At 48.4% G+C, this 11,668-nt stretch overlaps 2 protein-coding genes across 7 annotated transcripts in view; one reads left to right on the forward strand and one right to left on the reverse strand.

The window, feature by feature from the left end:
- Positions 1-1,774: 1,774 nt before the first annotated feature.
- On the forward strand, positions 1,775-5,597 carry LOC142055156 (carbohydrate sulfotransferase 9-like). The gene is made up of 2 exons (XM_075088711.1): positions 1,775-2,021; positions 3,477-5,597. The coding sequence occupies exons 1-2, from the start codon at positions 1,922-1,924 to the stop codon at positions 4,283-4,285; spliced, it is 909 nt and encodes a 302-aa protein (XP_074944812.1). The 5' UTR covers positions 1,775-1,921; the 3' UTR covers positions 4,286-5,597.
- XDH (xanthine dehydrogenase) overlaps positions 5,476-11,668 on the reverse strand; it is a 64,875-nt gene continuing 58,682 nt past the window's right edge. For all 6 annotated transcript variants that reach the window (XM_075088706.1, XM_075088707.1, XM_075088708.1 and 3 more), the window contains 3 exons: positions 11,301-11,489; positions 9,856-10,023; positions 5,476-8,869 (listed from right to left, as the gene is read on the reverse strand). In XM_075088706.1, coding sequence (XP_074944807.1) covers positions 8,819-8,869; positions 9,856-10,023; positions 11,301-11,489 — 408 coding nt within the window. In that variant the 3' untranslated portion in view covers positions 5,476-8,818. The remainder of the gene's footprint in view (positions 8,870-9,855; positions 10,024-11,300; positions 11,490-11,668) is intronic.

The raw sequence follows: 11,668 nt of genomic DNA on the forward strand, positions 1-11,668 counted from the left end.
TCTCCGTGCCAGCTATGTGCTGGCCAGAATGCGCTGCCTTGTACAGAGCCTGGCACCACAGTAATTTCCCGATGATCACGCAGCCCTTGTGGGCAGTCAGCACCACAGTAACACAAGAAACACTTGTTTTCAGTTAATATTTATCCTTCACTCAGGCACCCTGCTGCCCTAAGACCCATCGGGCTGGGAGGAGTAAGCACAGCCCTGCAGCTTGAAGTAAAATGTGTGTCTTCTGCTGGGAAGGGAAGCAAAGGGTGGCCATTTACTCCTGCCCCCACGCACCCTGACCTTGGGCTGTACCCTGCTTCTCCTGGATTTGGGGGGACAGTTTTCAGGGACACGTGCAGCTGAGCCTGGCCGCGAGACCTGACCTCCCAACATGGGGATCCTGGAGGACCTGGAGGAAACATATCCTCCTCGTTGAGATGAAAAGCATTTCACAGCCTTTCCCAGGGTCCCAGCAGCTTTCCCAAGGCTCGAAAAAGTCCCAGCAGACTTTAAAAGTCACAAATGTGGCCATGACGGCCGTGAAGTCAGTTCTTCGAGCCGCAGCGGGGAAGCGTTGCACACAGCCCGACCCCACCTCTGGCCCTGAGGTGGGCAGGGGTTCTTCGGCCGTGGAGCACCCTCTGGTGGTAAAATCACGGACAAAGGAGAGAAAATCCACCCGTGGCACAAGACTGGGCTCCGTCAAGACCACCTGGGAGGTGGATTTCCATCACACAGGGTTCCTTCACTGGCAGGCTCCCACGCAACGCAGCCCTTGCACCCATGCCCGCTGGGCACTGCCTGGCCCGATACACTGCCCCAGTCTGCGCGCCCAGCACGGCCGCGTGCTCCCCCCGAGCTTCGAGGCAGCAACCCCTTCTCTTTTGGCCACTATAACCCCTCATGGCTGCAGGGTCTTTTCAGCCAGACTGGTTCCCTGCCACCAGCCAGCCCACGGCCTGGCTGCCAGAGGGATGCTGCTGGTGGCAGGCAGCAATTCTCGCCATGAAAAAGCCATTCTTAAATCATGACTCTGACTCCCAGCTTTTGAAGTCTTTGTTGCCATGATAACCATGGGGCTAGATGGGAGCAGGTCATGCTCCCCAGGCTGCTGCTGTCCCCTTCACTTTTTTCTTCACAGTTGTCACACTCCCGGGTCAGGCTGCGGCTCCTTGGGGAAGGGGAGGAGCAGCATGTGCGCCTGCATGTGTGTGCACCCCCTTTTTGGTATAATGGGGCCTCTGCTCTGCCTGGGCTCTCCAGCTGCTCTCACAGAACAAACAGCAGCCACAAACTTTAAGTAGCCCCCAGCAAAAAGGGCACAGGCAGCAGTTCAGCGCTCCCAGTCCCTGGGTAGTCACAGACCTGCCACATGGCTGGATGTGCCCCATCACATCACTGCCTCTGCCCCAGCTTCTACCTTAAAAGGCCCACCAGCACCACAGAGGGAGGACCCATGACTTCCTTGTTCAGTCCCAGTCCTGGGGCATGCTGCTCCCCACAGTCGTGTTCCCCTAAGCAGTGCTTCACCAAGCAGAAAAGCCAGTGGAGGACAGTGTATCAGGGGACTGGGGACATCTCACACCCCCTAGCTCTGCATGACACTGCATGGGGCTGTGGGTGCAGGGCTCTTTTCTCACAGGGACCACAGTCATCTGGTGTGGCCGAGTGCTAAGGAGGGCACAGATTTTGAATAAAAATGCAGATTCTGCCTCAAAAAGCTCACATTGTAAACATAGGACAGGAGGCACCTTTTGTGCCTCAGGCCATTTCCCTCTCCCTAGCTGAGCTGCTGCCCAAACAGTACTTTAACCCAGCTCTGGGTGTGTTTCCTCTTAAATAAACACGGAAGGTTCCCCAACACCCTTCCTCCAAGTCCCACCTGCTTGCTGGCATGGTGTTCGGCTTCCAGCGCTGCAGTAGCACCTGAGAAATGCGCTTTCTTCCCCGCCTCATCATCTTGGCTGCCCTGGTCATCACCACCTTCCTGAGCTGGAGGCTGCTTCTCTGGAGCCCAGCTACAAGCCGAGGAGGTAACACCCAGGCACCGTGGTAGTTCTGTATGGCTGGAAGCATTTCTGTACCATGGGGGAAATGACCTGGAGCATTTTTTTGGAGGTTCTTGGTAGGTAAATGCTGTTTGCATAGTCCCAAGGGCAGGATAACTTCTGGAGAAAGCTCCTATGTGGAGCCCTACAGCTTTATGCCCTTAGTGGAGTCATTGATCTCAGGTGTGGTGGGGAAACCAGGTGTCAGACTGCTGGAGGTAACGTGCAGAACCTTTGCTGGGAAGGGTGAAATGCCGCTGGGGATGCAGGAGGGAGCAGGGAAATCAGTGATTAATGCCTCTCTTGGCTAAAACATACTTCCTTCCAGTCCTGGTCAATCCCAGGGCAAAGTCATTGCTAGATTTTGCAGACATTGTCGGTCCGGGTTTGGGCATGTCAAAGAGCAGCCCCGATAGCTTCAGGCACTGCTGTGTTTCTTCCTGTGTTCCTGGTGTCCTTTTCCTAATTTTAACAGTACTTCTCTTCCCTGTGTAATGGCCTCTCCAAATCAGTGGGAAATATTTAACTTCCCAAGCACCCAGGAGAAACCATCAAATTAACTGTCTCCCCAGGGCTGCCAAATGCCTACACTGAGCAGATAAGGCAGACATGCTACTGCTACAAAAAAATTAAAGTAGCAAGGCAGGCATTCGTCCTCTGCTCTCAAACTCACTATGGCCTCTTCACATCAAAAATAAAATGATAAAGAGTAAAAAGCAAAGCTGAAATTTGAGATATTAAACCATCATAGAGCCTTTTTATTTGCTTTTGCCGTTTGTATTTGCTTTGTGGTCTTCTCGCTTCTATTTACTTTTTGCTTTGTATTTGCTTTTGCCTTTTTATCTACAGGAAAAAAATTTACATATGGGTGTGATGCAAGAAGTTACATCATTTGGATCCCTAAATCACCCCAAGCCATTATGAAGAATTTCTTGCTTTTGCATGTATTTGATAGCTGATGTTAACTAATTAACAGATGCAAAAGGGTTTGCAGATGGTCATGTAGCTGCAAACCAATTTACTGCTCCTCAGTCTCTCAGGATATTTTTGACTTGCTTTGGTAAACTCACCTCAGTTAAGCTCAGTCAAAATGGACGAGTTAAAAGCAAAAATAATGATTTAGTGGAGAACAGGGTTTGTGGCACAAAGCTATGGCCAAGATCAGTAGTGCTCAGACACAGCGGTTTGGGGAAAGGGCAGTCTGGGTGTCCATAATCTCACACATTCATGGGGACAGAAACCCATTTCCCAGTAAAACCAAGCTCTTTGCCTGGCAGGGCCGGTCCCCCTTTCCTACTCACCTTCTTTGTTCCTTCTATATCCTTTCCACACTGGAATAACTGGAAAAGAACCTGCCGCAGCATCTTGCTGCGTTGCCAGCTCAGGGCAGAGGTCCAATATGGGCTTTCCTCAGCCCCATCTTCAAATGGTGTTTCCCAGGTGACCTGGCCCCCAAGGCAGAGGAGGGCTTCACTTTGACACTGGACACCTTCCTTCACGTTCAGCAGCTCAGGAAGAAGAGACTGAGAGCTTTCTGCAGCCAATCAGGCAAAGTCACCACACTGCCGAGGAGCCAGGAGGAGAGAGCCCGCCTGTTCTCAAATTTGAGGGTAAGCACCAAGCTGGACCTCCTCTACTGCCAAGTGCCATCAACAGGGACGGAGGAATGGCAGCAGCTTTTGGAGAGGCTAGAGAAGGAAAACGTGACGCCTGCGGTGCCGCTTTCCTACCCTTGGCAGCACAGTCAGGAAACACAGCTGAGGGAATTCAACCTGACGGAGACAGAGGCCATGTTAGGGTCTTACACTAAAGTGCTGTTTGTCAGGGACCCTTTCCACAGGCTCATCTTCACATTCATGCAAGACATGGGCAGCAGCTCCTCCTTCAGCAGCTTTGTTCAGGATGTTTTAGACAGCGGACAGCACAACTCCAACGTGGCTTGGACACCACTTGTCAGCCTCTGCCAGCCCTGTCTCATCCAGTATGACTACGTGGTGGTGTTTGGCTTCCTCAGCCAGGAGCTGGGTCACCTGCTGCAGCGGGCCGGGCTGCCCGCAGACAGCTTCCTCGCTGAGTTCACTGACACCCAAGTGCAGTGGACATACAGCTGGTTATCAGAGCAGATGTTCAGCGAGCTGTCCCTCCAACAGAAGAAGCAGTTGTCTCATTTCTACCGCTGGGACCTTGCTGCTTTCTCATTTTCTAGCAGTTTTCTGTCAGGCCTCTTCAGCACCCCTGAGACCTGGTAGAAACACCCTGGCTGGAGGGACTGTTTCTGAGAGCATTAATCCAAACGCAAACGCTTCTAGATACTGGCTGGACCCTTGCTCCACAGCTGCATGCAGCACGCTTGTCCATGTCACAGCTCCAAAAGACACATCAGAGAGCTAAGACAGGCCACTGCCAGAGGCAGGGTATCAAGGCTCTTCACGTGGCTGAATTACATTTAAATATGGCGAAAACAGGCACTAGGGAAATGCACGGTATTGGGGCTTGGAAAACTGCATGAACTGCACTGTGATGGGGTAAAAGGCTTTCAGCAAACCTAGCATTTTGGGGTAGGGTGATTTGGACCTCCTGCAAACCACAGCAGCATCTGCACATGCTCTGCCTGCACTGCCATTTCATATTCTGGGTTCCCTTTTCAGCTAAGAGGTTTGGCAATGGCTTCTTCATGACAAATCTCCCCACGCAGATAAAAGCAGTGCTCCCAAAGGAGCACATCACCTGTAGTCTGTCCACTCTGCAGAAGGAGGTGGCGGCACACCTTCCTGGGGAACCACTGGTGATGTTTTATATCCTTTCATACTCGGGGAAGGCCAGGCCTGGCTCATCATTTGGTCTTATCTGTTCTGTGTGAACTGTTCCTGTTTTACAACCCCCCATCTCCTGTGTGTTTAGGCTCAAGAGGGCCCCGGTGATGCTACAAGATGCTTGCTCCATTCACAAATTTTGAATTACAGGCCTGACTCAAATAGGCCAAACCTAGCTTTCAGCTCTACTCACGAGCAATGAGACAAGAATACGGCAGTCTGGACCAGGTACCAGCCACGCCATGCAGCCAGCCAGCCTTCCACCTTGTCTCAGCAGCTGGTGGGCCTGGCGGAGGCAGCTAGAAGCATCAGGAGGCATCACCATGCTGCTGTGGAGAACACAATGCAGCTACTCTAAGGTCTTCCTGGCAGAGAAGTGCAAGGGCTGACTCTGCTCTCTTTTGGACTTGGCTTCCAGCGTGATTGCGTGGAGACCCAGGCTCTCCAGCTGGCTCACCTGCTGCATCCGACTGGGTAGGCTGGACCAACCATCCACCCTCTCCCAGCCTTGGCCACTGAGCTGATCTGCCTCACAGCCTCTGGGAAGGGTTTATCCTTGCCAAACACCAAGGATGAGCTGAAGTTGTCCAGCTTTCAAATTGTGACAGCCTTTTACTATAGCATACTAGTTTCCAGAATATTTTTGCTTTATTTTGCAATGTTGTGACATTCACAGAGAATTCCGCGTACATTCATGTGACAAAGACACCAATTTGACAATGCTTATTAAAGAACAATAGTGAAAGATGCTGATTAGAACTGACCTAAAATAATTACCAAAAACTTGGCCTCCCTCTCTCGAGGGACATGCGATTAATAATGTTAAGACATCAGATCAGATGGCCTCATTTCACCCTCCCACAAACTATCCAGCTGCAGCAATCTTTACTTAAGTGCCATTATTGTGCGTAATACTTTGCAGTCTAGCAAGATGGCGTAGTTCCTCTTCTGAGGACACAGTTCTGGAAGGAGAGAAGCAGCAAATTTCCAATTATACATAACATTAGAATCATGCATCCATGCTGAATTTTACTGAAAAGTACTAGAAAAGGAACGTTTTTCTCTTCATAAGTAGCTTTCCCCTCAGCGACTGCAAGCTGAAATCCCATGCAGCGAGATGTGCACGGAGAAATCTGACGCAGCACCTAGCAGAGGACAGTGCTGTGCACTCACGACAGGAGAGCTGTTCTCCGACAGCTTTGCAGTGCAGACCACACTTTAAGTCAGGCTATCCTGTACCAGTATCATCTCTTCCTGCCAGCCCTCCAGAGCAGGTCCCAGTCCTTTCCTAGGGTGCCTGACACTTAGTTCCATGGGAAAGCAATGTATGAAATGTTAAGACACTGAGAGGTGAAATGAAAAATCTCAGCTTCATGTTCCTTAGGGTCCCTGTCTCACCCACAGCCCAGCCAGGTATTACACTGATCTCTGTAAATTCCTGTTAGTCTCTAAGCTTCCCTTTTTCCTACACCCTCAAAACCATTTTCTATAATTACTTTGCAACCCTGATTTTATACCATTTCCCCCCCCTCAGGTGTTTGATATCATTTGCATTCAATTTCAGTGCACCCCAAAAGGCAGGTGTTTCCTGCTTCCATCAGCTAGTGGCTGTGGAAGGGTAATAAGAGGGGCCTGAGCTGGGTTGGGCTTGACGGCAAGGACTGGTGCCTGGGAAAGAGTGGCTTACTGATCCTGCAGCAAAAATGGCTCCACAGGCTACGGACTGCACTGAACTAGCCTGTTCTGACCATTGCATGTACACATAACTTGGCAAATACACTTCAAATTAATGCACAAAGTGAATAACAAAAGAGAGACTTGATACATTTAATTTCAAAAAAATTTCACCTGACCAGGCAGTCACTGGGGCTATGTGAGATACAGCAAACCCATTCTGAAATGATGAAAAAAGTGCTCCCAGACCCACAGGGGATAAAAAGCACTTATTCACCCTTCTAGTGACATCCCGTCACGTCCCTGGACCCTCACAGGGAGCAGGCCTCTCGTGAATGCTGGTGGCTTTCCCTTGAGGTGACGCTGGAAGCCCCTCAATATCACACTCTTTGCCTGTAGCTCCCCGTGTTCTGCATTAGCACACATCACGTTCCCTTTGTACTTCTTATCAGCCTGGTCTGAATGAGCATGTTCAGAGATCCCATGAGGCGGATGCCGCAGAACCAGTGCCAATACCAATCTAGTTTACAGACTTTATATTTTGCATCCCTTCCTGGACAACCAAGAACATGAATATGCAAGCGTGGTACACACTCCAATGTGTGTTCTTGCACACAAATGATCACATTTTCTTCATTAAGAGGTTTTTATATATTGCCAGCTTTCAGGAGAAAAGAGAAATGTTTTCTTGCCCAGTGCCTCAGAGCTTAAGAAACACCAATATCATATTCCAATTAATAAAATAATTACATAGCAAGCCCAGCAGGCATAAAATACTTTCTGCAACTCACATATATAAATGCCCTTCTTCTAGATGGTAGAACCACAGTATTTTAAGCTGAAAAATAAATCTACGCATTTCCAAGCTATATACCCTGGAGTGCTTCAAAAAAATATTTCAAACTGTGCATGCATTGTTAAGTCCTAAGATGAAGGCCAATTTTAAGCAGTTTGTATGTGAGCAAAATTTTATATAAGGCAATGGAGTTACATCCTCTTACACCATACTTTTTGGCGGCCCTAGGAGTGCAAAAATAGAAAAAACATGTTTTCATAAAGATGTGGCCCAGAGAAACGGGTAAAAGTTTGCACATGATGAGCAGGTACAGTACATGGCTGACATCATCTAGAGATAACATGATACTACAGCGTTAAATCTGACAGTGACAAAACCTGTGAAGAGGGATGCCCAGCAATAAATCCAACACAAAAAATGCATTCAACCCAGAAGGCATGAGGTCACCGCCATCAGCATATTTTTGAGACAAGCAGTCACTGTAGCAAAACATACCCATTCTCTTACATTCAGCAAAGCTAAGAGTTGTCTTGAAAAGAAGGCAAGGCCATAGCATGACAGCAAGGGATTCACCTTAAAGGGTAGCCAGAGCCAATGACCCCCGGCTGTGTCCATCATTCTCCAGTCCCTTGCCTAGGCTGGTATAAATTGCCTTGGGAACAACAATGAGTAACTTTCTCTGTTACTCCAAGGTCTCTGATGTCCTTTTCTATTTAAAAGATGGGGAAAGACGTGGAGGTGTGGGGCAGGAAAAGGCTGTGCCAAATGAAGCAGCATCTTTGTATCTCTAATTTTTATCCTTAATCAGAGAAGACAAGGTAGCATGTGAACTAAGAATGCATTAAAGCCCTGGTGCAGGTAAAGCAATCATCATTTAACTTAGGATAAATATAGCTATTGGTCACTTTTTAGTGTTTTCCTCTGAACCACTTCTGTGACATAGGTAAGACCATCTTCATTAGCTAACATCAAAACTCCTCATCTTCCTCTAGCATATATCTGGCTTTGTGTGAAGAGGGGACACAACAGGGTCCAGGCCTCAGTGCCTCTCATGCCTTCCTCCATCTCAGCTAGAGGACAGTTTGTCTGGGCTCAATGCATTTCAGTTCCTCTGGGCATGGCATCACAAGGTGATCCATCTTTTGCCCGTAGCAGGAAAAAAGAAACAACCACCCTGCCGTTTCATATCGGCTGATAATAAGCGTATCTCCCATCATTGCAGCAATTTTAAATAAAACCTACAAGTTTTTTCAATTACACCTGGATAACATCACCTTCCACTTACTCTTCATTTTAATTTACCTCACAGCTATAATCTGGCAGCAATTCCATCTCCTAGAGGAGACAATGATTGGACAATTAAAAGTGAAAGCTCCATGAATCAGTGGGTGAGCCACATGAAAACAGATCTTTTTATCTCCATTATAGTCCTACTGCCTTGTGGTCCCTCTGGTGTAAGCTCAGTTTCATGAGGACAGTTTGCTCCTCAAACATCTCTTTTATACACGCACAGACCATGGCTTAAAGGTCCCTGGCTCAGCAGAAGGGCACTGTAAAGAGAAAAAAATATGTAAGTTAGCAACAAATGAAGGTCGTGGCCAGGGTTCAGCATGCCCCACCATGCTCCCTTTGAGGTCGGTGACTTTGTACTGTTGAAGATCTGAGCTCGTATCCCAGTCTTTCAAAACAGAGATGTCTGTCTCATGGCACTTCCATTAGAGGCTGTGCCTGGCTCTAGCTGAAGGCCTGAGGATTAACAGTTCGTGCAAATTCTCAAAACCATTTCTGAGTCCTTCTTCCCAGACAGTGATGCAGGTGTTAAGTGAGAAGGACTAAGATAGCCAGGTTTTGCTGTTAACCACAGTGGGGTTCAAGCTGACAAAAGCCTGGAGGATGCCCACATGGACAGACAGCTGTGTTTTCTGAGTCACACAGGAATCAGCAGGACTCTGTGCAAGGACCCACTCCTACACAGCCCTGCCACAACGCCGTAACAGAGGAGGAGCTGTGAAGAGACAGTGACAGGGTTAACTCCTGCACTCTTTCAGATCAAGCCCACAGCCTCTAAGGAGACTGCTGTGGTCATAACATTGGGGAGAAGTGAGCATTTTCAGTAACACTTTCCTCTCCCTCCCACCCTGAAGGACACCACTAAATCACAGAGTCAACCTGCAAGATATATTAGTGGTGGTGATCCCCTAAGAGGTGACAGTCAGGAGCATCAGGACAAGAAGTCAGTGCCTTTGTTCTACAGAGACCACTTTGGGGATGGAGGGATGAACTGCAACCTCACTAGTCCTGTATGGCAGGCCTTCCTGCAATGGAAGCCTTAGCAATGCTGGTGTGTGGATTTGTGTCTTATTTGGTGGCATGTTAAATGAAGGATAACACCTATGAAATAAAAACCACCTGCTTAAGGAGGGCCACAGTCTACCCATCCTGTCCTAATTGCAGTCCTGGGCCGCTATGACCAGCACACACACTCCGTGTGGGGTAGACTGGCTAGGGAGCAGATTATGAAACCAGAAGCTGTTACCATTTTGGTGAAGATGTCCACACAAGCATTGCGGATCCTCTCTGGGGTAGCAGGGCTGTCCAGCCTGAACACTTCAGTCAGGCCAGAGTCCTTCCTTGCTGAGTAGATGGCATCTTTAATGGCATAAAACACTGAGGCAGACAGGAACAGTGGTGGCTCTCCCACAGCCTAGACATAGCACAAGCAAGAGTGAGGCTGCAGTCCAAAACAGTCCTGGCCGTGGAAAGACTAACGAAGCTAACAAAGATGAGCAAGCCCTACGTGACAATCAGGAATTGTTCACGTTCCTCATTCCTTCTTTGTAACTTCTCAGTCTCCCAGATGTGATCAGGAAGGAAAGGCAAAGCTGAAACAGCCCCTTGCCTTCCAGATGTGATCAGTGAGGAAACACAAAGCTAAAACAGCCTCCAGTCTGCCAGGTGTGATGAGTGAGGACAGGCTGAGCTAAATCAATCCCCAGTCCATTTAAAGACGAGGCAGTAGGAAAACAGAAACTTTCTGACACAGCGAGGCTGTTACGAAGGAAAAAGGGACTAACCCATTCCCACAACCTTTTGGATGATGCTAAAATTGCAGCAAAGGGAATTCAGATAAGGCAGTGATGAGTTGTCTGGGCAGAAAGCATGATGCTCCATCACTGGAGGTCCTTGCAAACCAGCAGGAATACCTCCCTCAGGGATTACACAAGTATTGTCTAGTACTGAAGTCCCTGCCAGACCCTTTACTCCTAATTCTGTCATCAGCATTAATAACCCAGAAAGTTCTCCTCATTGATGAAGATGTTCCTGTGGATGGAGGGAAAATGGGAAACTGTAAGGAGGCAGGCCAGGCATATACAGATAAGGATGCTGGGTGGCCTATAAATGCTGCGTTGAAAGATAAGTAAAGCAAATTCACTGATGCTGCACATCCAGCCCTGCTCTGTGCAGCCTTCGCTAACTGCAGAGAACAGCACTGACTGCAGTGGAAACAGCTGAAGGGCACATGGATTAATAAGGGACCTTTAAGGGTGACATGAGCACTGTGAAACAGTAAAGAAAGCAAAACATGAAAACTCAGATGCAAGATCTTGGTATATCAGATCTGGTGAAGCAACACTGCAGGAAGTGTTACCCGCAGAGGTGGCTCTGGTACCAGGGAAGGGCAACCAGGGAGCTGACATGCAGGCAGAGGCTGGCAGCCTCTTTTACAGCAGAACTGGTGCAGCAAAGCCATTTCAGTTCTCTGTAATGGACAATCAGGGCAGTAACGTGCAGGTTATTTCAGTTCTTCCTAACTATAAAGGATGGCATACATATTTCTCATAAGGAATGGGAAAACATCCTGACCCAGAGTAAAACCAGAATAACAAGATTAACTGTTTAGACACATGCATCATTACTTTAGCACACTCAGCTTCACAGAATCATAGAGCAGTAAGAGGCCTGCAGATCTCGCAGGTATACCTTGGATGAATAAACCGCCTTGCTGTTTGGACAGTCACGGAGAAGAGACACATAGAATTCTGTTGGGATGTCTCCGAATGCTGGGATTTTGTACATCCCAGGCCCTCGAGTGTACAAGTTCCCTTCAGGAGAATAGCGCAGCTCCTCCATTGTGAAGAGCCCAAGGCCTTGGACAAATGCTCCTTCTATCTACAAACACATCCAAACAAGGTTACATTCTCTTTTTTTTGCTGTTGTTGTTCCTTGCACAAGAACAAACAGTGATGATTTCCACCAGAGTTTTCAGTCCTCCCCTCCTGACTGATTTACCACTTTTCATCTCTAAACCCTTGTCCCCTCTGCCAGGTGCAGCTTGGCACCTTTACACA

The sequence above is a fragment of the Phalacrocorax aristotelis genome, chromosome 3 (genome assembly GCF_949628215.1).
Source record: "Phalacrocorax aristotelis chromosome 3, bGulAri2.1, whole genome shotgun sequence".
NCBI lineage: Eukaryota > Metazoa > Chordata > Aves > Suliformes > Phalacrocoracidae > Phalacrocorax > Phalacrocorax aristotelis.